Source organism: Drosophila subpulchrella, chromosome 2L (assembly GCF_014743375.2).
Source record: "Drosophila subpulchrella strain 33 F10 #4 breed RU33 chromosome 2L, RU_Dsub_v1.1 Primary Assembly, whole genome shotgun sequence".
Taxonomy (NCBI): Eukaryota; Metazoa; Arthropoda; class Insecta; order Diptera; family Drosophilidae; genus Drosophila; species Drosophila subpulchrella.
Genome location: NC_050610.1, coordinates 12,698,469 through 12,722,170, shown reverse-complemented (window position 1 = coordinate 12,722,170; position 23,702 = coordinate 12,698,469). Strand labels below are relative to the sequence as shown.

Here is a 23,702-nt window from a genome sequence, read left to right as displayed (position 1 = left end):
TAATAAAAATATAATTCAACACAATATAAAAAACGATTTTTCATAAAATTTTATTTGTTGTACACCTACCAACTCTTATTTAAAAATCATGTATGGGCGCCATATATTTTAGCGATATGGAAGTTACTGTGAAAATTGCATGTTACGGCACAGCGTTCGAACAGTCAGGCGGACATTGACTATTTGATCCTGATCCTACCTGTTACACACTTTTCAAAGATCACAATATCCTCTCAAATTTTCGAATAACGGCTATAGTAACGACATGTGCGATAAGGATTGACCTAATTCTACTTCAAGAGATAAGATGATAATACATAGATAAAAAATGTTCATAAAACAAGGTGTGATAATCACATATCTTATCTTTTTAAAGTATTTCTTCTTCTTTTTTCGAGAAAATCATATAAAAAGCTGTTTTGCCAGAAGTCTTTACAATCTGGAGAAAATGATTTTCAAGTTGGTTGGTCTCGGTGCCTTTTTTGGAGTAGTTTCCCTTTCAGCGGCCTACAAAATAACTCCTTACGTTATTGATGGTAGGTCTTTAATATTGTTTAAGAAGTGCTTTTATATTTTTACTTAACCTTGTGAATATTTCAATTAGGTATCCCAAGTTTCTCAAATATAACTACAGCGCCATTCATCAAGATCGGAACTGGCTATTACTTTATTCAAACTAATCTTGAAAAGAATTGGCATGGCGCAATAGAATCTTGTCGACAAATGGAAGCTGGTTTAGTCGCGTTTGAAAGCTTAGAGGAATTGGATCTGGTATGGAAACACCTTTCAGCTTTAAAACCGGTGAAGGCTTTTTGGACTGCTGGCACTGACTTGGCCGAGCAAGGTAAACACGTTTGGATTTCAAACGGACAGCCCCTGTCCTCGAATTTATGGCGTAAAGGAGAGCCCAACAACTATAAAAATAATGAACATTGCGATACTATTTTCATTTCCGATGGTTTTGGACTGAATGACGAAGTATGCTCGAAATTGTTTTACTATATTTGCAAGGCACCCCAGCCAAAGACTGCCTCCTTTATTGTATGGTAAATGAGTTCTGAAAACCTCCCTCTTTTTTTATCATAATAAAATAAATTAATATTTATAAAAGTCGTTACGAACTTGATGAATTATAGAAAACTTATGTTTCTTTCCCTTTCTAAATTGTAAGTGAAATATCACTTATTTTCTGTCTCCTTCAATTCGTTGGTCAATGTCCATGTGTAAATAATGAGGAAAAAGTTAGGGTGTTAAAACACATAGATAGCTTAAAGCAGAAAGTCTTGAACTGATAATTATTAATAAAAATAATATTTGATAAAATTATCTTATCTTATCGCTTAAAAATTATTATTTTGTTGTCCAGAAACCCCTATAAAAGGGTTGTTACCTTCAAATAAATTTATTATAAGGCTAAAATGATTTTCAAGTTGGTTGGACTCAGTGCCTTCGTGGGAGTGCTTTCCCTTTGTGCGGCCTACAAAATAACGCCAAATGTTATTGATGGTAAATGATTTCGTAAATATTAATTTTGTATTTTAGTTAATTTGTGTATACTCAAAATAGGTGTTCCTAGTATCCTGAATATAACTACAGAGCCATTCATCAAGATCGGAACTGGCTATTACTTCATTCAAACTAAACTCCCACAGAATTGGCACGCGGCATTCGAATCTTGTCGACAAATGGAAGCTGTTTTAATCGCGTTTGAAAGCTTAGAGGAAATGGAGATGATATGGAAACACCTTTCAGCTATGAATCCGGTGAGGCCTTTTTGGACTGCCGGCACTGACTTCGCCGAGCAAGATAAACACGTTTGGTTTTCAAACGGACAGCCAGTGCCTTCGATTTTATGGCGTGAGGGAGAGCCCAACAACTTCGAAAATAACGAACACTGCGATAATATTTACGTAACACAAGGTTTTGGACTGAATGACGATGAATGCGCGAAATTGTTTTACTATGTTTGCAAGGCACCCCAGCCAAAGACAGCATCCTTTATTGTGTGGTAAATAAGTTCTAGAAACCTCCTCTTTTTTTATCATTATAAAATAAATTATACATATGTATACATTGGCCATAAATCGTGTTTAACTTCCATTTAAAAATAATGAGGGGAAAAGAATAAAACAAAAGTATCTATTCATTTTTAATGGACCTACAATTGAGGGACACTTTTTCGGGGGCTTATAACTAAACTCCAATAAGTGTCTATTCCACCTTTTCACACAACCGAGTAAGATTGAAAAGATCTGTACACCGAGGAAAATAAAAAGCTTATTTAATCAGTTTGCTTACTATATCTGATTTGATTGCCTATTAATGATATCATAAAGTTACGATTGTTATAGTGAGCTATTGTCAACGCTAAAGCGTGTAGTATAAAAAGTCTTTTGTCTGTAGCCTACTTCATTCTTTCAGATCTTATCTCTTGACATTACAACGTGATATTATTGCAAAGAATTCAGTACAAAATAGACAAATTAAACAAGTGCACTTCTAGATTTTCTACAATGATTGTGAATTACACTGGACGGTGTGCTTTATTGGCAATACTTTCCGTGCCTGCGGCATACCAAATAACGCCGAACGTTATTGATGGTGAGATTGTGTTCCCAAAAGTGTTCCTCTTAATTATTTTGCAAGTCACCCCAGCCTTTAAACATATCTTTGTAAAAATATTAAGTAGCAATACAAATATTGTAAATACCCAAATTAATTTCTTTCTTGAAATCCCCAGATCATGTAAGCTCTAAGTTTAAAAATTTTTTAAAATATTAAAAAAAAATTTTTTTAATGGTTTTGTTGTATTTCTTTTAATTTTTAATCAGATTTACTTTATACATTTTAACCGAAATTGAAAACTACTTGGCTTAATGACTTAAAAGTTGTTAAAGAAACTGTTTTGAAAAGCCGTCAAAAGCTTGCATACGTTCACACTGGCAGCATAAATCGATAGGTGCATTGAAAAAGAGGAAAAAAAGATATCGATTCTGAGACTTTCTTTTAGAAATGACTTTGTTTCCAGAAACACCTATCTTATTACACAACCATGTATGTACATGTCAAAACAATTAGTCGGAAACAGAATCCCTATCTCCAGATATGGCCACAAAGAAATATTTTTTAAACAACGCCTGAAATTAATTAACTTATCACTTCACAGATTTTGTTGCCGTCAAAATGGTATAAAAGCTTTGTATTGAAAAGCAGTCGTAGCATTTCAATATGTTTCTGAAATATTCTGGACTCATTTCTTTTTTGGGAATATTTTTCCTCTCTGCGGCCTATAAAATAACGTCTAATGTTATTGAAGGTGGGATTTATATTACGTTTACCAAAAACTTGTTCAGAGAGCTAATTGTGTGTTTCTGTGTGCTACTTTAGGTATGCCCGGATTCCTGAACATATCCACTGATCCATTCGTCAAAATCGGATCAAATTATTTCTTCATTGAAAGTAAAATTAAAAAGAATTGGTATGATGCTTTCGAATCTTGCCGACAAATGGAAGCCGATTTGGTCGCTTTTAAAAACGTAGAGGAGTTGAATGAGATATAACAATACCTTTTTCAAAATAATGGGAGTCTTTTGGACTTTTGGACAGCTGGAACTGACTTGGCAAAGCAAGGAGACCATATTTGGTTTTCGAATGGACAACCGGTTTCTTCGGGTCTGTGGCGGAAGGGAGAGCCAAACAATCTAAATAATATTGAGCACTGCGATAACTTTTATACCAAAAATGACTTGATTGGACTGAATGATGCAAATTGCATGAAACCTTGTTGCTATATTTGCAAGGCACCACAGCCAATTAAAGCATCCTTTATTGTTTGGTAGATTAGTTATAAAATAACCCACTTCCATTTTAAATGCTAACAAATATAGAAAAATTGATGCAACTATATTTTTATTGTATAATATTCTTACACATATGTACATATTTTTAAAAATCCGTTTGGAACTTGCTCCCGTTCACACTGGCAGCAAGCATCGATAATGTATCGATAGTAGCTAGTAAAGTAAAGTATATCGAAGTTTGTTCACCCCTAAGTTTCAAGAGTTTGTTTATGTTTTAATTTTTCTCCGCCAACTTGAAGTTAAATAAGTCGCCAAAATGTCGTACATGCTCCCGCATTTGCACAATGGCTGGCAGGTGGACCAGGCCATTCTCTCCGAGGAGGACCGCGTGGTTGTGAGTAATCGGTGGCGGCTGAAGGAGCCTCAGCACCAATGGAGCACCACTTGGTCATTCATCCGACATGAGTAACTCACATGGATACTCCTCCAGGTTATACGCTTCGGCCACGATTGGGACCCTGCCTGCATGAAAATGGACGAGGTGATGTACAGCATCGCCGAGAAAGTGAAGAACTTTGCGGTCATCTATTTGGTGGACATCACCGAGGTGCCGGACTTCAACAAGATGTACGAGTTGTACGATCCCTGCACGGTGATGTTCTTCTTCCGCAACAAACACATCATGATCGATCTGGGCACGGGAAACAACAACAAGATCAACTGGCCCCTGGAGGATAAGCAGGAGATGATCGACATCGTGGAAACGGTGTACAGAGGTGCCCGCAAGGGCCGGGGTCTGGTCGTCTCGCCGAAGGACTACTCCACCAAGTACAGATACTAAAGTGGGTACATCCCCGCCACCTTAGATTAATGTATCCCATTTAGACCTAACAAATTGATAATCCCAAATAGATGCGACTGTCTCTTGGCAACTTGTGTATATGTATTTTCGTCTGGTTTATTTTTCACTTGTCACATTTCTCATTAATATCGCTAACATGTACATCAATTTTCTTTGGTTTTCATATATATAACATTTAACTAAGTTTGTTCTTTAATAGCTCATACTTTTTAAAAATTTTAATCCATTCTTTAAAGTAACCTTGCATATTTAATTCTGTTTTTGCGCGTTAGGAGTACACATATTTATTTTAATTTCGAATTGCTTTCGTTTACCAATTTGATCAATTATGCTTTGAGTTTAGCTAGAGGTACATATAGACATCGACTTCATAAACATTATGGAAATCAGGTCGGACTAAGAGAGGAACGGGTGTTAGTACAAAAGTATAAAAGAAAACATCGCAACGAAAGGGGGGATAGGGGGAGAAAGGAGACTTTTCTGGTAAAATCACTAAGTACTCGTATTAGAAGTTCTCAAACTGAATGCTCTACGCATTGGCGTTGATATCCAAACTTTGTCTTCAACATTGTTATTGTTCATTTAATACAACAGCTCAGTTTTATTACAGATTTATTATGCTTAGGTTTAACAATTGGTTCCGCTACTCTTTGACTTACACAAGTTAGGTTTGCTCATTGGTTTCATTAAATATAGGTATGTATATTTATCTACGTAATTAGTTATATGTATATTTTTGCTCATTTGAAACAAATCAACGCTACAATTACAATATTTTCGAATTTTCATTTACTCTTACGTTCTTCAGCATATAACCAACAATTAAATGTTTTGTTTTTTTTTTGGGGAGGGGGTTTTCTTTTGATATACCATTTGCATTTCTTAGGCGCCTTTCGAGTTGATCTCGTCGTACAAAATACTTACTAGTATTAAAAAATATTCAAATAGGGCTCGATTTATACATGTGTGGTGTATATAAATATATACTTATGCATAGGAAAGGTACAAATCAGGCTCAGGCTGTGGCTCAGGCATGTGAGAAAATCTCTAGGGGGCTGGGGCACCTCAAAATGCAGCTCTATTATCATACTATCTTGCGTTTCGACCACTATTTATGTATTTTGATTTGAATAATACAAGTTATTTGATTTATTTCCCGTTTCGTCTGTGTTCCTTTCCTTGGCTTTAGCTTTTCATAGAAAAATAGAGATGCGTAGGTGGGATGAGTTAGGAAATTGTTTACATATATGTTCTGTTTTTTTTTTTTTTTTCAATTTTTATATTCGCTTTGTAACTCTATATGCTGACAACAACTCTATTTTATTTTCCAACAATACGTGTTCGAACAGGCAGGAGCGGGAAATGCGAAAATGTTCCTAGAAAGTCTGCAACTTTTGTCTAGCTACGCGTAAAAGACATTTAGGCATCTTCGGGTGGACCTCTCGAGGTCCTAAGGTCTTCTGTCAGAGTACATCTGTTGCAAGGATAACTCGATCTCGATCGATTCGACTTGACTCGGAGTTGTTGTGCAATCTATAAAATTTCTAAATTACAATACTTTAAGTATTTGGCTGCTGTTTAAGACACTAGAAGAGTTTTCATTCCGTAATAGGGAGAGAGTGAGGGATAGAGATAGAAAGACCGATCGATATATGTATTCTGGCGTCTGGCGATATACCTATAGAAATATATAAACCTTCTCCTCAGTATAGGGCCGCATACAAATATATAGATTTGTACGCCTGCACTTTTGCTTTATAGATAAAGTGTGAAAAATAAATCCGAGTATCACTACTTAACTTTTAGAGTTCTATTAACAATAATAGACAACAGTCTCTAAGTACGAATACGTTGTTGTTCATGTTGCTGTTCATTACTCTCTTCATGATTAGTAGGCATGTACTACTGTAACTCCTTATGCCAAACTTATGTTTTGACTAAATGCGCTTAATCTAATCCTCCTTATCTATACCTAAATACTCGTCAATACTCGTGTTTTATAGTTCCGGGCCCCGAGCAACCCAGGAAGTTGGTTGCCGGACCATGTGACTACCGGAATTACAGTGAAAACTCCCCTGAGTTAGAATATTTTTAAAACTCTGATGTTCTCAAGTACATTTTCTAAACTCTGTAGATTGTAGTACTTATGACACTGATCTTCGGGAAGAGAGAATCAACGGAAGATAGTACTTGGTATTCTTTTCCAAAAGTAGTGTATGTTCTCATGAGTTGGTTGTGTAATCTGCTTTACATTTTTATAGTGAACAATGTTTTTGGCTATAGAATTTTGGAAGCCATTGTCCTCTGTGGGGAGTTTTCACTGTAGATCCCATTACCATGCGCTCAAAGTCAGTTGCTAAGCTCTTAAATAGTGGCCCGGCCCAGGGAACTGCCTTTGTTGGAGCAGTGGAAACCAGCTGGGCTAGAAGAGTGTCTCCTTGGACCATTTCCGGGAAGTGCCGGGCAGGCTGGGATCGCGCTTCTCACCGCTGTCCCGCTCCAAGTGGGCATGGTGCTCCAACTGATGCTCGTCATCCTCCTCATTTGGCAGCCGGATTAGGGGAAGCTCAAGCATGACGGCGGCCGTCGCAGTCGTTGTGGTTGCTGCAGTGGCTCCACTCTCACAGCTCAGGTTGGCGGCACTCCGGCTGATCCCGCTTGTGGAAGCTGAGGCTGGAGCCGATCCCTTACGCAGGATTAGATCCTTAAGGGAAGCGGGCATGCAGATGCTCTGCTGCCGGGTGGCTATCATCGAGTCGGACACAGACAAGGGGCAGGGATCGTGTACCAGCCGGATGGCATTCGTTGGCAGTTGAGCTGGCTGCTGTGTGGCTTGTGAGGCGGTGGCATTATTGTCCATCCGGGTGGTCAGAACGGGAACGGAAATGGGAATGGGACTGGGCGTGGACCGGCCCATGCTGATCACCGTGTTGAGGCTGCTGTACTGCGTATGCGTGGCGGACTCTCCACCACCACCACCACCTCCAAGTGCTGCTCCCGAGGCCTCCACCAATCCCAGCTCCGTGTTTAGCGTGGAACAGGTGTCCTCCTCCGTGGTGGTGGTCGTTGTGGTCGTCGTCGTCGTCTGCGGATCACTGTACTGCTGCAGGAGAGGTCCCCGCCTGGGAGGACTCTGACTCACCACTGCCCCAAAGTGGGTTTCCAGCGGTGGCGCCTCTGATTGGATGGGCAAGCCCATGTGGAACTGTTGCAGCTGCAGGGGCTGATTGATGAGGGCCACCCGATCGCTGGAGGTGACGCTGATGGTGCGATGTCTTTGGAGCAGCGGTCTTCGTGGCCGAGCACCACCACCGCCACCGCCCCCAGTCAAGGCTGCACCTGTCAAGCCCCCCGAGGGCACCGCACTCAGACTCATTCGCTTCACGGGCATGCCGAGCAGCAGAGGATTGGGCTTCGTCTCCCCACCAGCCCGCATCGAAGCGGCCTGGGCCTGAGCCTGAGCCTGGGCGGCCGCCTCCTGCTCCTCGCTGTCGCTGCTCAGCTGCTGCATATCATCGTCCGTGTCCGCCGGACTCTCCAGCCCAAAAACCGAGTCCTCGTCCAATGAGCGCAGCTCGGAATCGGGACACTCCAGCGAGGAGATCTTAAAGGAACTTAAAGAAGCCAATGGCGCTCGCTTCTCTGGATTGCTATTGCCCATCAGCGCAGCCGGTATTTTGTTGGACACGGATATGGTGGCCAAGCTGGCGCTTCCAGCGCTGCCGGCTCCATTTAACCGCTCCAGACTTACCGGAGTGCTGTCCACACTGATGCTACTGGAACTGGCCGCTGTGCCTGCCACTCCAACCGGAGCAGCTGCATTCGCCGTGTACGGAAAGCTGTTGTTGTTGCTCTCGTTGCGCTGGAGCTCCACCAGGGTGAGCTTCCGCCGGACACCCAGCCGCAGCTCTTCGGAGGGGGAGTCGCAGAAGTGGAACGCCTGGTGGGCACTGGTGGGCGGGGCCGACTGCACTGGCTTGGGCAGTGGCAGGGCCAAGGCCAGATCTACGGTGCTCTCCTGGTTGTACGGATAAACGTCCACGGTGTCCGCACTGATCGAGTGGATCTGCTGCTTCCGCCCAGCCTGCGCACTATCCGGATCGTAGGACACGATGCTGTGCTTTCGCTTGATGTTCGGAGCACTTAGATTGGAGGTCCTCGATCCGTTACCGGATGCGGAACCCGATCCCGATCCCTCGTGGACACTGCGCTCCGAGGGACAGGGCGAGGCTTTGGGCGTCGGCTGGATCACCTGGATGTCCGGGTAGTAGTAGTCCCAGTTCTCGATGCTTGATGTCCGCGAGGCAGTCGATAGCTTCCTCTGCAGCGTAGTCGGCAGGTTGCCCATGCAACCGGCCATGTAGGCGGAGGTGCGCCGCTCCAGGTAGGAGCTATCCGTGCTGCAGCAGGTCATGGCGCTGCTCCGACGCGAGTCCTGACCCTGTTGCAATAAAAGATGGATTCATTGAAGGATAGTTCCTGGATTTCGGAGAGGCTAAGCCACTCCACTTCCACTCACCGCCATCGGTACGGACAGAAATCCCGGCTTGCTGCGCGTAGAGTCCGTCCTCTGGTGCTGGTGATCATCCCGCCCATCCGTGGCACCTGGCTGCATGTACTCCTCCGCCTCCAGTTCGTCCTCCGTCTCCACGAAATAGTCGTCGGTGCCAAAGCTGCCGCCCATGGGATAGTTGCTGAAGATGCGCGACGACTCCGAGCCACTCTTGCGACGTCCCACATGACCGGAACCGGGTCCTCCTCCGCCGGACATTGAGGAGTAGGAGAAGCGACGCGGTGGCTCCAGCAAATAGCTATAGCCCACGGGAACACCCACGCCAACGCCACCTAGAAAAAGAATGTAAAGGGTTTTACTTAGCTAGCACGTCTGGATGCACTTTGAAAGACTTACCCATCGATCCGCAGCGATATCCCCGATTAAGCAATGGCGGAGCACTCACGTTGCCCAGCGAGAGCATCCGCTGCCGTCGGTAGACCATCGCATCGTATTCATCCGGATAAATGGACATCCCCGTGGCCACGATGGCGTCGTGGATCTCGCGCTCCTCCTCCTCCTGCATGCAAACCGCTGCCACTGCCGCCATTTTGGGATCCTTAAGGACCTTCAGAGTCTCGTTGCTGCTGCTGCGACTCTTCCAGACGATCAGGAAGACCATCAGGCCAAAGAAACCGCCCAAAGTGGCCGCGATCCTGACGCCCGTCATCACGTCATAGGTGGCAAAGAACTCCTCCCGAATCCTGGCCCGCTCCGCCGCATTTTCCGCCTCCGTCAGATTCCGCTCGCCCGGAGGCAGCAGCGGCATGTAGGGCGTGGCCGTGACGTGGGAGTGGGCGGGTGCTGTGGGCGTGGCAGTGTTGCTGTGGTAGCTGTTGTTGCTGCTGCTGTGGTTGGATAGCGCCGCCGGTGTCGGTGATGGCGGTGGATTCTCATGGAGGACATCAGGACTCGTGTCGATGAGTGCCGCTGCTTGGGGTCTGCTGTTGCTGCTGTTGATGTTGCTGTTGCTGGTGGCACGACGGGCAATGCGTTGCTGCTGCTGATGCTGCAACTGTTGAAGTGCCTGCTGCTGCTTTGTATGTTGCTGACTTTCTCCCTGTGCCTGATGTTGCTCCTGTCGCTGATGTTGCTCCTGCTGCTGATGCTGCTCCTCTTGTTGCTGCGTGACCCCTGTGGCATGACTTGGATTCACTGATGTTGCACCTGTACTTGCAGTAGTTGCTGTTGTTGCTCTGGCGGGCGTTGCTGCAGACGACGAGGCACGTCGTGAAAGTTTGGCCATCTCTATTCAAACATTTTCTGCAATACAAATAATTTAAAAAAAGTCCATTAAGTTAAAATGTCTTCTCCTTTTAATTGAGAATATAAATGTTCAATTTTTAGTAACTGAGTTTTGGGTATCTGATAGTTGAGGGACTCGACTGTGGCGATGTCTCTTAACATATCTGATTTGATTTACTATCGATCGTATCATGATATCATGACTGTTAACGGTAAGCTTATATGAACGATAAAGGTTCTAGTTTTAAAAGCTACTTAAGTGAATAGAGCCTTCTTATCATTTATCTTATCGCTTGACATTATTTCATCAACATTTTGGCTCGAAATCGGTATAAAAGGGGACGCATTGAACAAGGGTATTTCTAGTTTTTACAAAATGCATTTGAAGTATACTAGCTTGTTTGCCTTTTTGGCAATACTTTCCCTGTCTGGGGCCTACAAAATAACACCGAATGTTATTGATGGTAAGATTGTTTCCCCAGAAGTGTTCCTGTTAACTACTTTTGTGTATTACTATTAGGTGTTCCTGGGTTCCTGAATATTACCACAGCTCCATTTGTAAAGATCGGCTCCAATTATTACTTTATTGAAAGTAATGGAGCTAATTGGTATGCTGCCTTCGAGTCATGCAAACAAAAGGATGCTGATTTAATAGCGTTTGAAAGCTTAGAGGAATTGCAGCTTATATCTCAATACCTTATTAATAACAATATGGCTGCATATTATTGGACCTCGGGCACTGATTTGGCCAAACAGGATAAACACGTTTGGTTTTCGAATGGACGACCCGTGGCTTCGGATTTATGGCGCAAGGGAGAGCCAAATAATGAAAATGATGAGGAACACTGCGATGAGCTGAAAATCGAACCGGGTGTAGGTGTGGGTCTGAATGACAGGAGGTGCTCTTATATTGATGGATACATTTGCAAGGCACCCCAGCCAAAAACAGCTTCTTTTATCGTGTGGTAGATTGTCCACAAAATTATAGGAAGAGTTTTGTTTAAGTCCGAACATCTGTCAATAAAATAATACCCAACATTGCTCGGAGTCTTTTTTTTAATCAATTCAATTTTAATCTTGATCAGGATCACTAGTTGGGTCAATTCATTAATGCTGTGATCTTTGTAACTATGAAAGCTACAATTTTGGGATTAAGCATGCAGAATCTAGAGATTCTTGCGCACCGCAAGTTTATTTTTGCAAGGTGCCGCGCTCACTCTATTGTCATCAAACCGCTCAATACTGTCGCTCCTACAGTTTTAATGCTAGAATAATAATTTAAACTGATATATATAGCTCTTATCAGTACTTCAATAAACATACAAAAATGTTGCCACGCCCTCTTTTGCAAGGCACCCCAGCCAAAAACAGCTTAAATATTAGGGGAAGAGTTTTGTTTGTAAGGCCAAACACCTTTCAATAAAATAATAGCTAGTATTGCTCTTAAATGTATATTCTTTTAAAAAAGAACTTACTATATACCAATATGAAAGGCAGATATTTTCCTTGTATTTTATATTTTCCTAAAACTACGAACACATGCGCGTGGAAGCTCCCTAAATCCTCTTTATCCTTTCAAGTGACATAAAATCAAGTTTCAATCGTTCAACTCACTGAATACATCACTGGCTTTTGTTCTTTGTGGCTTCTTACCACATCTCCGCTTATTTGCTGAGCAAACTGTGGCAGTTTAATGCTCCTCCACTGGACCTGGCTAACTGCCCATGAAAGTGTTAGTCACGAACAAATTGGCCATACAATATCGACGTGACTGCCATTCCAGCCAGCTGCGCGCTGCTGTTGCCAATGGTCCAATGAAATTAACGGATATCCACTTGCGGCGGAGGTGTGGCATCTAAATAGCTGCATAAAATGTATAGTATACCTTTAAAAATAAAATGTTGGGAATTTTGAGCTCTTGAAAGGGGATAAAAATGAGCTGATAGGACATCTCTTTATTTCCAGTTACTTCAATTTCCCTTGTTATATCAAAAAATTGATTGAGAAAATGTTACTGATTGATGATGGGAAATTGAAAGTTGAAAAAGCATGCTCAAAGTTGTATTCATTTCCAAGGACATCCCCTTGGAATTTTCTCTACCACGCTTTAACACCTTTTTCCTTCTAGGAATGTCATCCCATTCTTCAATCCCTTTCACGCTCTTAACCCATTAAATAGCCATAAACCCATCCACATTTCTTGGAGCATTCTTTGTCAGTGCCTCAAACTTTTTAATTGTTCTCAGCGCTTTAGCTCTTTGTTGTAGCTACCCATTCTCTAGGCAACATTCCCGTGGGAAAATAACTTGGTACATTTTTAACATTTCGTTGAAATGAGTAAATTAACGCAACACACATACAGGCACACAGAACATAGTGGGTACACACAGAAAAATCTGCATGTTACTCAAGACAATTTTATAGTTTTCATGTCAAAAACTTTGTTTATTAAAAAAATATTAAGTTTATATTAATAAATCTTTCTGACATACAAAGAAAAAAAGAAATCCAAAACAATTCGAAAATGAAATATCTGAAATATTATTTATTATTATTATTTATTTAATTCAAGTTATTTTTGTTTTGTGGGTATAAACTTGCACTTTCAAATCAACACATTTTTTTTTAATTATAATTATAAACTACATTATTATCTCCAATTAATTTTATTTTTTTTGTGTGTAAAAGCCCGCCCGCAGCATCTCCTTTCGGCGGTATCCTTGGATTTTCAACAAGTTGCACGCTCAATAATTCAGAAGGACACTGTAGCCTGTTGCCATTGTGTTTGTGTCTGTGTGTGGCCATTGTCCATTGTCATTGGCAGCTAGTTGGCCAGCTCCTGCTCCTCCACATCCTGTTAATCTTCCCCTGCTCCTCCAGCTTTTCCCCCCTTTTTGGGCCACCATATAATTGTTCGTTTTGTATTGACAGTCGCGCAATTGCGGAGCTCCGCTCTGCTGAATTTTTCTATCCGAGTTGTTCTTTCCTTCCCCAGGATTTTTTGTATTTTTGTTTTACATAGCTTTTTGTATGTCCTGGCAAACGCTTTGTCCTGCCAAGGACAACGACAGTCAGTCAGGGAGCGAAATGATTATTGCAAAAGTTTTCGTCTAACACTCGTGTTCCACCTCAAGCTCTGGCTACCTTGGCTTATTTCGGTTTTCCATTTTCCCATTTTCCTGCTAGCTTTTCCGCCTTTTTCCTCGCCGCTCCTTCAACTTGTCGGGCAAACAAGAAAGTTTTAATGGCTATTATACATTGGCCATAATTCGTGTCCAACTTCCGTGTGCAAATAATGAGGGAAAAAAATGTAAAACACATTTTGCAGTCTAAGCAGTTTGGAGTGATTTTTAATGGCCCCACAGTTGGCGGATTCTTTTCCCAGGCAATTATATTTGAATTCCACTAATGGCTGCGAAATTTGTCTCTTCTACTTTTGCACTCAAACGATAGAAGTTTCAAATGAACTTTTTACCAAGGGAAATGAAAATCTTTAATTATTTTATTTATTATATTTCATTTGTTAGTAAACGATAAGCCACACGGGTTTTATTGTAAAAGGCTACTTAAAGGCCACCAAACTACTTCACATTTTACCTAAGATAAATTTACCGCACTTGAAACACTTGTGCTCTTCACTACATGACCACGAATAACAAACATTTCTAACGAACATGCCACTGTGTAAAAACGAAATAACTCTTTCCAATATTATGAACAGAAACAAACAAAATATTATAATATCGAATAACTAATCAAGTGATGGTACACCCAGAAAACAAAAATGTTCAAAAAAGTGTCAGAATTACCTAAAATTTTGGGAATCATGACCAAAAAACTAGACAAACTATATTCTCTTATATTTAAATAAAAATAAACATCTATCACCAACAATTTTTTGTTTTGTCAAACAAATTTTAAGTGATAACTCATGTAAGTTATATAATTTATTTACTTTAATTGCCTCTGGTCTACAAATCCATTTTAAATACCCACGGCAAAACCAAAGGCAAATTATATTTTTCAAATTATCTTATCACTGAGTTTTTAGGGAAAATGATTAGGTTTTCAAGATATATGGACGTATTTTCGTTTTCTATAATCTTAAAAGTATAATTATAGTCCACATTTTTTAGTGCTAGGTAAGCCATTAACTAAGACTAAAGTTTTAGTGTATTTTAAATTTCAAGGTCATTTCAAGTTACCATTTCTTTTTTTTCGTGTATCATTAATTTTCATCATGTTTCTGGCACGAAATCGGTATAAAAGGAATGCATTGAACAAAAGGTTTCTCTAGTATTTACAAAATGTGGTTGAAGTTTACTAGGCTTTTTGCCTTTTTGGCAACATTTTCCCTGTCTGGGGCCTACATAATAACACCGAATATTATTGATGGTAGGATTGTGTAACCTGCTAACCTGTGTTTCTGCTAACAATTTATCGTGCGTTTCAATTAGGTATTCCTAGTGGTCTGGATATAACAAATATAACAGATCCATTCCAAACGATCGGCTCCAATTATTACTATTTTGAAAGCAATCAGCTTAATTGGTTTTCTGCCTTCGAAGCTTGTCGACGAATGAAGGCTGACTTGGTCGCGTTCGATAACTATGATGAGTTGGAATTGGTTTATCAACACATTATTAGACACAAATTGAATGAAGGCAGTACTTATTGGACTTCTGGCACCGATTTGGACATACAGCACAAACATGTTTGGTTTTCGACTGGACAACCCGTGACTTCGAACTTATGGCTTACAGGAGAGCCAAATAACCTAGAAAAGGTGGAACACTGCGATGAGCTGAGATTGGATGGGAAAGCGGGTCTTAATGACAAGCTGTGCTACACTAAAATGGGCTATATTTGCTATAAGTCATCGACGCCTAAAACAGCTTCTATTATAATATTTTAGATTATATTATTAAAGAAAAATATTTATTAACAATTGTTTATTCCAAAGATAGTTTCTAGTCGCGAAAATTTTATTTTATAAAACTTTTTCTGTGTATATAAATACTTAAAATAACTACTTTTCAAACCAATCTTAAGTATATAAGCCTTAAAAGGATAATTTTTACCATGTTTAAGGAAACAAAGTTATTGAATACTTGTAATAAGTTGCAGCTTCCGTTTCGCACACAATGGAACATGTACAAATGCTGCCGGTTCTTTTTGGGGAACCCAAAGAAGACAAAGTGCCAAAGCTCCCGTTGAGTCCTATTGATGGATTAGCACATTTGGGGATTGGTTTGGCTGCTAGGCAAGTATAATTGCCTTTGGCTCAGTTCGAATGTGTTTGGGAAAAACCAAAAAAAAAAAGGGAAAACAATACACGTAGAACACATTAACAATGTCCGCTCGAAGAACGTGTGTATCAACGCCATATCGATGTCAAAGTGGGTGGTTTTTTTGGGCTGGGGATATGGGAGTATACGTTTAAGGGATAGGGTGGAAAATGAGCTGAAAATGGGGGGGCTCAACCAAACCAAACAACAACAATGTGCTGCTTGTTGCGCCTTGTTGTTGGTGAACCATGATGAATGATTGCGGTTGGGCCAGCGGACAAATGGACAACGGACAGCGAACAACGGACAAACATGCTGACAGGCGGCCTCGACTTGAATGTGAGTACACGGTGCGTATGCGTAATGCGCGAAAGGAGTGGGTTTCTGAGGGCAAAATAATAATTCATCATGCTCGGGGCAAGTCTGCCCTTTATACAAACATGCTATATATAGAAATATAAATATCTGCCACATTTTGGGACTCTGGTATTTTTACTTTGGCAAATGAAATTGACGGCAAATCAATTGAAATCGTGTATAAATATATAAGCTCATACAAGAATGCCTTTGTCGAATTTTTGGGCCACCTCGAGTTGAGTTTGCCTCCAGCCAGCCAACAATGAAATCATTCATGTGAATTGAGGCGTTATGCCATAAATACAGAAGTCATGATTTAAATAGAAACGGTTTGCTTGGCTAGCAATCTTAAATCGAACTATGTATTTGGGAAGATTTATACCTAAGCATTAATAAATATATTTCGGAAATAGCTAGGAAACTAGCCCTATAGCTCTAATGACTGTTGATTTGTTGACGAAACTGCGTTCAATCCATTGATTTTTCAACACCCAGTAAATCCCTACTTAAATGTCCATCATTGTCATCGCACATACACACGCTTGCCAGAGCAACGTGAGTGTACACCCAGGCTTAAATTTATATGTACAAAAGAGACCGACCACATATAACAACCTAAGCGGCTTAAAGGAGCATTAGGCAAATGAAAATACTCAACGGCAAAAATGTGTTTGTCCTTTTTTGCGATTCGATTTGCAGTCCTTAAACTTGGCCTCCATTTCTTATATTTTTTTAATTAGCTAAAATGCCGACTAAGCTGTGGAATTGAATATTTTAAGAGCTTAAAGTAGGTAAAAGAATGGCAGAAATAGAAAGTGGTTTTCTGCAAGTCTGACTGCCTTATTAGGGTCTGCATTGTCTTTTCCAAAGTTAGCACACAATGGCGCTCAGTCGTCCCAAATTATGAGAATTACGGCTTTCCACAGCCGCGCCTGCAGAAAGTCCTGCCTGTCACCTCTTTTTCCCGCTATTTCCACTGCCGTTCTGTAGTCCTTTAGTCCTGTATTCCTGCCCCTGAAACGCAACCGTGCGCCATTTAACAAACATTCCGTTAATCTGCTACACTTGGCAGCGCCATGGCCACGAGCCTGCCTCCCACATCCGCTGCTTTATCCTGATCCTCCATCAGTTCTGCCAATCTGGCTAATAATTTAGAAAAAAAGGGAATATTTCTTGTCCGTAGGTGTCACTAAAATCAATAGGGCCTTGAAATAAATTTTAACTGTCATTGTAGCTGTCTAAAACTATGCAACATTATATTTATATCTCAGAAATACAATTATACTTTCTTTAATGCATACTTTTAGACACCTAAAATTACAATCTCTTCATGTGATAGTGTTTTCAGCATTTTAAACATTTAAACAAAGAAACTTTTTTTAATGTTTTAAATAAAAACAGGTTCAATAACATTGAAACAAATTTTAAAAGACTATTAGATTCCAAGAGAACTTTCTTTATAAAGAAAATTTAAAGATTTCAACTACTTTTTAGATGCATTTCAGGAACGGCTTTTGATAGAATACCATTCATTGAATATCAAACAATGTATTGCATAGCTAAAATAATAAACCAAATAAAATAAAACAAAAGCCTTTATAACTTGCTCATTGAAATTTTATTTGTTCCAAACATTTTGATACCCAATGCCAAATACCTGGAGGTGTTTTAAATGTTTGATGTGGCTTTTTTTGGCCGTCAGCACTGGTGTTGTGTGTGTAACCTCATGCCGTAGAACTCGGCGATGTTGTCCTCGTTGTTACTGCTTATTGTTGTGCTTTTATTGTTATGGCCATGTTTTTTTCCCACACCCGCGCCTGCTCTTTTTTTTTTGTTTGCTGTTTCATTTGGCGGCATTGTTGCTCCTGCCACGCCTCCCCGCCGCCCTTCAAAATATATATGCGAGTTGCCTTTGTCTTTGGGGCTAAGCGTTTTACGTTTATGATCCCAACTCAGGCCCAGACACAAAGACAGAACCCTGAAAATTCCTGACCCCGCCCACGGGCTTATGTGCCGCTTACAAATGACTTTTGAATTGCATTCCGGTTATTGCCACTCATTCGAGCACAAATTATGCACTTAAAGTCCATTTTTGACACCCACAAAACGAGAGAATTGCCTTTTGGGTTGGGTTTGAAACAGGGAAAACTCGATTGCTTTTCCCCCCCGTAAATGTGTCACGTTTTGAATTTGTTCTACTTTTAATATTTGCTCATATATTTACCAGGATTACGTGCCTGGCCTTGGCAAAAGATTTTGGGAGCAAGGATGCCAGCGATAAGCGACCCAAGATGACTCCAGGTCGAGATGGGTTCCCCAAGTCCCATCTACTCTTCCATTTGCCACGTTAATAATTTACTGTCAACTTGTATATTTATTGCTTAATCACTCGGAAGACCACAGATAATGCGGGTAAATGTGTGTGTTTGCGTGTGGCCCGTCCATAAATCAAATCCATTTCGGCAAATGAAGTCAATTTGCAGTCAAGAGTCAATGGTAATAGAATCAGTGCTGCCATTTCGTCCTTTTAGAGAACGAATAAGGAACGCCTTTTGTTGCTAAATATGCTTAATATCCCCATTCTATTATTTTAAGAGCTTTATAAGCAGATACGTACATTAAGTTTATTATAGAAACTTAATGATTTGATATCTGAAGAATGCCTATAAAAAAAATCCGCTTTTCATCAATTAAAACATATATGAAACAATAAATCAGAATTCTGCAAATAAAATCCTTTATTCATAAAATGATTAGTATTTTTAATGAGTTCTTGTATTTAACTATCTTATAACATATATAATATAATACAACATATAATATCATTTTGAATTTTCTATGACATCACTGAATATAATATCTCTAAAGCACTCATAAAACCTCTGTTGCTCGTCGATATCAATGGAGATTAGGAAGAATTATAGTTCAAGAAACTTATACAGGAATCAATGGCAAAGGATATTTAAGTACATTTGTGTTCATCTCAAAATATAATCCCCAGTCAATGAATACCATTTAAGACAAATGTGTTAATTAAGTTCAAGGGAACCAGTTGCTTAATTCGCTTGATTATGTGATTCTCGGTCTTTAATTTTTGAAGGACTTTGTTTAATGGTAATTAAACAAGTAGAGGTTTAAAATAACTTTTAGTGTCATTTTAGGTGTCTAAAAGTATGCAACAATATATTTAATGAATATAAGTACAATAAAAGTATACTTTTCCACTGCATACTTTTAGACACCTAATATGATATTTAAAAGTTATTACAAATATATTCTTAAAATAACAATTATTTATTATTTATGTGTTCAACTCTTTAAATGTTAGATCCTTACTGAAACAAATTCGAACTACCCCTGCTTTTAATACAAATGAAGGCCATTTAGTGAAAATTCCATTTAGTGCCCGGCAAGCCGGTGCTTATCCAAGTTCCTAGTCGACCTCCCTGGTGACCCCATAAAAAAAGCCATTAAGCGTCTTCTATGGTTAACCGCTTTTGGCAGCTGGCTTTGGCCGAAAGCTGGCAAAGTAGTTAAATTAACAACTAATTTAAAACAATTTTTATGTGGCAGCCGGACAAATGGCTCGCCCCCCCTCGCTTTTCCACAGGACAAAGGGCCATGTCACTCCGGCTGTCCAAGGACATTGGGGCCACCAGTGGGTGGGTGGGTTTGTTGGTGGGATGTCCTGTCATGTGAGTGGACAATGACGTCTAGACAAATTTATAACGACTGTTGTTATCCTGTCGGCGGCATTCAGCCGAGGCAACAGCAACATTCCGGCAATTCCATTCCACAGCGGACATTTAATTTTGACACCAGGATTGACAAATGCTGGCGGGATTTTGGGTCAGCTGCCATGGTTGCCATCACATCGCTTGATGTGGCATTTGTGTCAGTGGAGTCAAGGGTCAATTAAATGCTCTGTGGGACGCACTTAATTTTCCGACCACTATGGCCAACACATGGCGTATACGTAATTTACTTCGCCACAACAAATGCCATTAAGGATGCGCTACCTACCCACTTTTGGTACCCTTCTTTCCTGCAGACTGACACTTGACTTGTGCTTCCTGTTTGCTTTGTTCGCATATGTACATATGTGCCATCTGTATCCTTTTTACAGCGGCGTTAAAGTGCCAAGCAAAGAAGTATAATGAAAGCGCCACAAAGTATGCAGCTGAAACGCACACAGGCACAGGAAATAAACGTCGCTTGAGTTAACAATTACTGACACCATTAAAGTTGTTGGCTGCCACGCCCACAGCCCACAGTCCAACGCCCACCACCTTCAACCTTCTGTCTAGCGAAAAGCAGCCTTTATGCACCGAGAAAAATTCAAGAATTTCTTAGTTCAAGTCTTAACAAAGCAAAAAGAGTTGTTTATGAAAGGTAGGATGTTAAATTTTGAAAATTTTTTCGCTTCAAATATGCTTTTCATTAGAACAAGTAAACGTAAAGCTTCTTAAAAGTACAAAAATTCACTAGATTTTTTAAGGTGCTTAAAAGTATGCAGTTGAGTTTCATTTTTCGTTGCATACTTTGAGATGCCTTTATACATGATTTTTAAATCCTGTTGAGTTTTGTGGCATCCCTAAAATATTTACATGTTCAGGTATTTGCCACAAAATTCACTAGGATTTTAAATTTATTTATCAAGGTGTCTAAAAGAATGCAGTATGCAGCAGGCCATGGGTGCATTCTAAAATTGAATTTATTTCGTTGCATACTTTTAGGCACAATTTAAAGAGATTTCCGAATTCTTTTTATTATTGTGGCTTTTTAAAAAATCATATTAAATTATTAGTTATTATAAGTATTATAACTATTTATTATTTTATAGATATTATATTTTCCCTCTGTGCAGTTTTCTTGCAGCTTCATCTCCATTATCCTTAGCTCGCCTCATTGTTGCGCCTTGTCTTTGTCTCTGTGTTCCAGTGTGTTTGCGGGGGTGTCACTGTACAGTGAACACCGTACGTGTCTGTGTTTGTGTGCTGCTGACATGTGCCTGGCACAGATTGCACATTGTCTACAGCAGGCATCTCACATTTTCTGTGGTCCTGCAACAACTTTTTTGTCCTCCAGCCGACATTCTCCATTCTCCAACGAGCATTTTATGCAAACGACGGCAAACTTTTGCCACAATTGAGCAAATTGCTGTACGGAAATGTGCTTTGATTCAATAGCCTGGGGCCAGGCGACCACGCCACCAGGCGCAGGACGCGTTCCAAACTTTGGTCCACCAAGTAATTTAGAAGTCCATTCGCCCCCGAAGTTGCAGTGGCCACCCAAAAGTGTATTTATCATAATGCCAATGGCTCTCGCCACTCCAAACTGCAATTTTGCCAGCAGCAGGGGACGATGGGGAGGAGGGGCAGCAGATGGCGCCATTAACCCATTAAAAGCCCACAACAAGGACCACATCACGTAGCAGCCTGAAAGTCCTACATAGAGAGAAAAGTTATCAAATTCATTGACTAATTTTAAATATTCCATGTTCAAAACATGTTTCTGTAAGATTAAACTTGTGAGAACCTTTATCTTTTCTTAATGAACACACAGAAAACTATCTAAGAACATTGTTCTTGAATTGAGAACATTGTTCTTGAATTGAGAACATTGTTCTTGAATTGAGAACATTCGTTCTTAAGAACCGTGTAAGTACATTTTGGAATCAATATAAGAACGAAATGGTGAGAAGAGAATAGATAAATTGAGTTTATTTAACAACTTTTGGATAAGTATACACTAAGGACTGAACTAATAGTTTATTTGTACACACAAAGTACTTAAATACCGCCAATACAACTTGATTAGAGAAAAATAAAAACATTTTCAACTTAAAAATGTCGTTCTATTTTTAAGAACATTTTCAACTCAGATGAGAACGTCAGAATTTCTCTATGAACTAATAAAGATAATAAAACATTATATCATTTCCAAAATATTTAAGATGCGCATTGTAATAATAAAGCCGGTATGATTTCACATAGGATATTAACCATTAAAAATAAAAACATTATTTATAAATATTTTCTTAATATTCCCATCCACTTTATATTATTTTTCTCGCAGTGTAGCACACTGCATCAGGTATCCGGATGGATCTCGAGCGCCGCAAACACAGCACGTAGCCACTTCTGTTGAGCACGGCCAACCCGACAGATACGAAGGGGTTGAGGGGGCTATGGGGGCTAAAGGGGGTTAAAGGGGCTTCAGGGGTAGGGGCTACAGGGCAGTCAAGTACGGTCGAGCACGCACACAGACACACACACACACAAAGCAGGTAGTTGCATGTACTGCAACGTGGCCATTAAATCAGAGTTAACAACTGCCTGTTCCCCTGCGCACAATGGGTCAAATAAAAAGGAGATAAATTCTTGTGTTTATGGTGAAAATTTCATTTTAATATTATTATCATCTCCTTCAATGGATTTATACTTATGCATAATAAAATGCTCTAAAATATAGATTTTATTTCAGCAAATACTTTATGACAACTACATAATCGCTTTTATGTTAAGACTAACTTTTTGTTTATTCAGTACTTGATATTAATTCCTCAACTTTAAGATTTTTCCCATTTTTTTTGATGAGTTAATTTAATTAAAACCATTTTTTGTTAATTTTAAAGCAATTTAAAGGTTATTGAAGAAGTTTATTAGAAATTATACTTATAATAATAAAGTTCATTCCGACTAGAAAAAACTAATACTGTTATTTTTTAATCGAAATTAATTTGCTAGCTTAACTTTAGATCATGTTTGGTTATAAACTTTAATATAATACAACGATTTCAACATTTCTTCACACTTACACTCTCTAAGATTTCCTTGGGACTTATAAATTTTGACTGGATTTAAACGTACTCTCAAGTTATCATTTAGAAAAAGATTAGTAAGATTATTTTAACTTAAGATCTTGGAAGATACTACTGTGGACAAACAGTAAGATTATTCCCCTAAATCAATTTCATCCCATTCAAAGAAATCCCCTTCCGATAAAATACACTAATGCCAAAGTTTTTTCCAATCCTCGAAACATGCCAAATAATCCCTTTCCGTTAAAGCCATCAGTTTTTCTTAAGATAAGATAAAAAAGGCTAACAATTTCGTAAACACTCTAGAAGATCTGTACATTATATTCGCATCCATTTTGGTATTTCGAAGGCCAACTCGAAGGAGCAGCCTCCGGGTGGAAGTGCTCTCAAGGATGAGGCCAGCTCAGCCCTTCTTCACCACTGTAAGCCGTTCACCTGACCTGTTTGCATTAGCCCCGCTCTCCTGGAGCAGCTGCATCCGCCAAACGGCAGCTGTTGAAATCACGACGACGAAAAAAGATTAAACTGCGGCAACAACTTTGGCTTTATTTGCAAAAAAGTGCAGCAAGCTGGCTGGCTGGCCGAAAAAACAATTATTTGTGTAAACGGTGGATGGGGGGTTGGTAGTGTATATTTATTCTAAGGCCACAGGCAACCACCCACCACGCCCACCAACAAGGACGTTGCGCCACGGAGCAAAAGGGGGGTAAAAACAGTGACAGGCGAAATAAATTGAGGGAGGTAAATGCCAGCAGACGCCACCTAGCGGACAGTG

At 40.0% G+C, this 23,702-nt stretch overlaps 5 protein-coding genes across 8 annotated transcripts in view; 4 read left to right on the top strand and 1 right to left on the bottom strand.

Moving 5' to 3' along the window:
- The first annotated feature begins 448 nt into the window (after positions 1 to 448).
- On the top strand, positions 449 to 1,063 carry LOC119546282 (C-type lectin 37Da-like). The gene is made up of 2 exons (XM_037852462.1): positions 449 to 536; positions 605 to 1,063. The coding sequence occupies exons 1-2, from the start codon at positions 449 to 451 to the stop codon at positions 1,048 to 1,050; spliced, it is 534 nt and encodes a 177-aa protein (XP_037708390.1). The 3' UTR covers positions 1,051 to 1,063.
- Positions 1,064 to 1,418: 355 nt separating this feature from the next.
- LOC119547494 (C-type lectin 37Da-like) lies at positions 1,419 to 2,084 on the top strand. Its single transcript, XM_037854384.1, has 2 exons — positions 1,419 to 1,506; positions 1,567 to 2,084. The coding sequence occupies exons 1-2, from the start codon at positions 1,419 to 1,421 to the stop codon at positions 2,010 to 2,012; spliced, it is 534 nt and encodes a 177-aa protein (XP_037710312.1). The 3' UTR covers positions 2,013 to 2,084.
- Positions 2,085 to 4,034: 1,950 nt separating this feature from the next.
- LOC119545960 (thioredoxin-like protein 4A) lies at positions 4,035 to 4,746 on the top strand. Its single transcript, XM_037851926.1, has 2 exons — positions 4,035 to 4,194; positions 4,291 to 4,746. The coding sequence occupies exons 1-2, from the start codon at positions 4,117 to 4,119 to the stop codon at positions 4,639 to 4,641; spliced, it is 429 nt and encodes a 142-aa protein (XP_037707854.1). The 5' UTR covers positions 4,035 to 4,116; the 3' UTR covers positions 4,642 to 4,746.
- Positions 4,747 to 5,917: 1,171 nt separating this feature from the next.
- Positions 5,918 to 23,702, bottom strand: part of LOC119545958 (pneumococcal serine-rich repeat protein) — a 57,786-nt gene continuing 40,001 nt past the window's right edge. For all 4 annotated transcript variants that reach the window (XM_037851921.1, XM_037851922.1, XM_037851923.1 and 1 more), the window contains exons 3-5: positions 9,572 to 10,477; positions 9,182 to 9,507; positions 5,918 to 9,103 (exon numbers count right to left, since the gene is read on the bottom strand). In XM_037851921.1, coding sequence (XP_037707849.1) covers positions 7,085 to 9,103; positions 9,182 to 9,507; positions 9,572 to 10,460 — 3,234 coding nt within the window. In that variant the 5' untranslated portion in view covers positions 10,461 to 10,477 and the 3' untranslated portion in view covers positions 5,918 to 7,084. The remainder of the gene's footprint in view (positions 9,104 to 9,181; positions 9,508 to 9,571; positions 10,478 to 23,702) is intronic.
- On the top strand, positions 10,813 to 11,500 carry LOC119545959 (C-type lectin 37Da-like). The gene is made up of 2 exons (XM_037851925.1): positions 10,813 to 10,923; positions 10,980 to 11,500. Exons 1-2 carry the CDS (start codon positions 10,836 to 10,838, stop codon positions 11,426 to 11,428), a joined length of 537 nt encoding a protein of 178 aa, XP_037707853.1. The 5' UTR covers positions 10,813 to 10,835; the 3' UTR covers positions 11,429 to 11,500.

Bases quoted from the DNA above. Each gene is read 5' to 3' on its own strand.
- LOC119546282 (XM_037852462.1), top strand. From the start codon at position 449: ATGATTTTCAAGTTGGTTGGTCTCGGTGCCTTTTTTGGAGTAGTTTCC. The intron at 537-604 runs GTAGGTCTTTAA...TATTTCAATTAG, and splicing joins AACTCCTTACGTTATTGATG to GTATCCCAAGTTTCTCAAAT.
- LOC119547494 (XM_037854384.1), top strand. From the start codon at position 1,419: ATGATTTTCAAGTTGGTTGGACTCAGTGCCTTCGTGGGAGTGCTTTCC. The intron at 1,507-1,566 runs GTAAATGATTTC...TACTCAAAATAG, and splicing joins AACGCCAAATGTTATTGATG to GTGTTCCTAGTATCCTGAAT.
- LOC119545960 (XM_037851926.1), top strand. From the start codon at position 4,117: ATGTCGTACATGCTCCCGCATTTGCACAATGGCTGGCAGGTGGACCAG. The intron at 4,195-4,290 runs GTGAGTAATCGG...ATACTCCTCCAG, and splicing joins CCGAGGAGGACCGCGTGGTT to GTTATACGCTTCGGCCACGA.
- LOC119545959 (XM_037851925.1), top strand. From the start codon at position 10,836: ATGCATTTGAAGTATACTAGCTTGTTTGCCTTTTTGGCAATACTTTCC. The intron at 10,924-10,979 runs GTAAGATTGTTT...TATTACTATTAG, and splicing joins AACACCGAATGTTATTGATG to GTGTTCCTGGGTTCCTGAAT.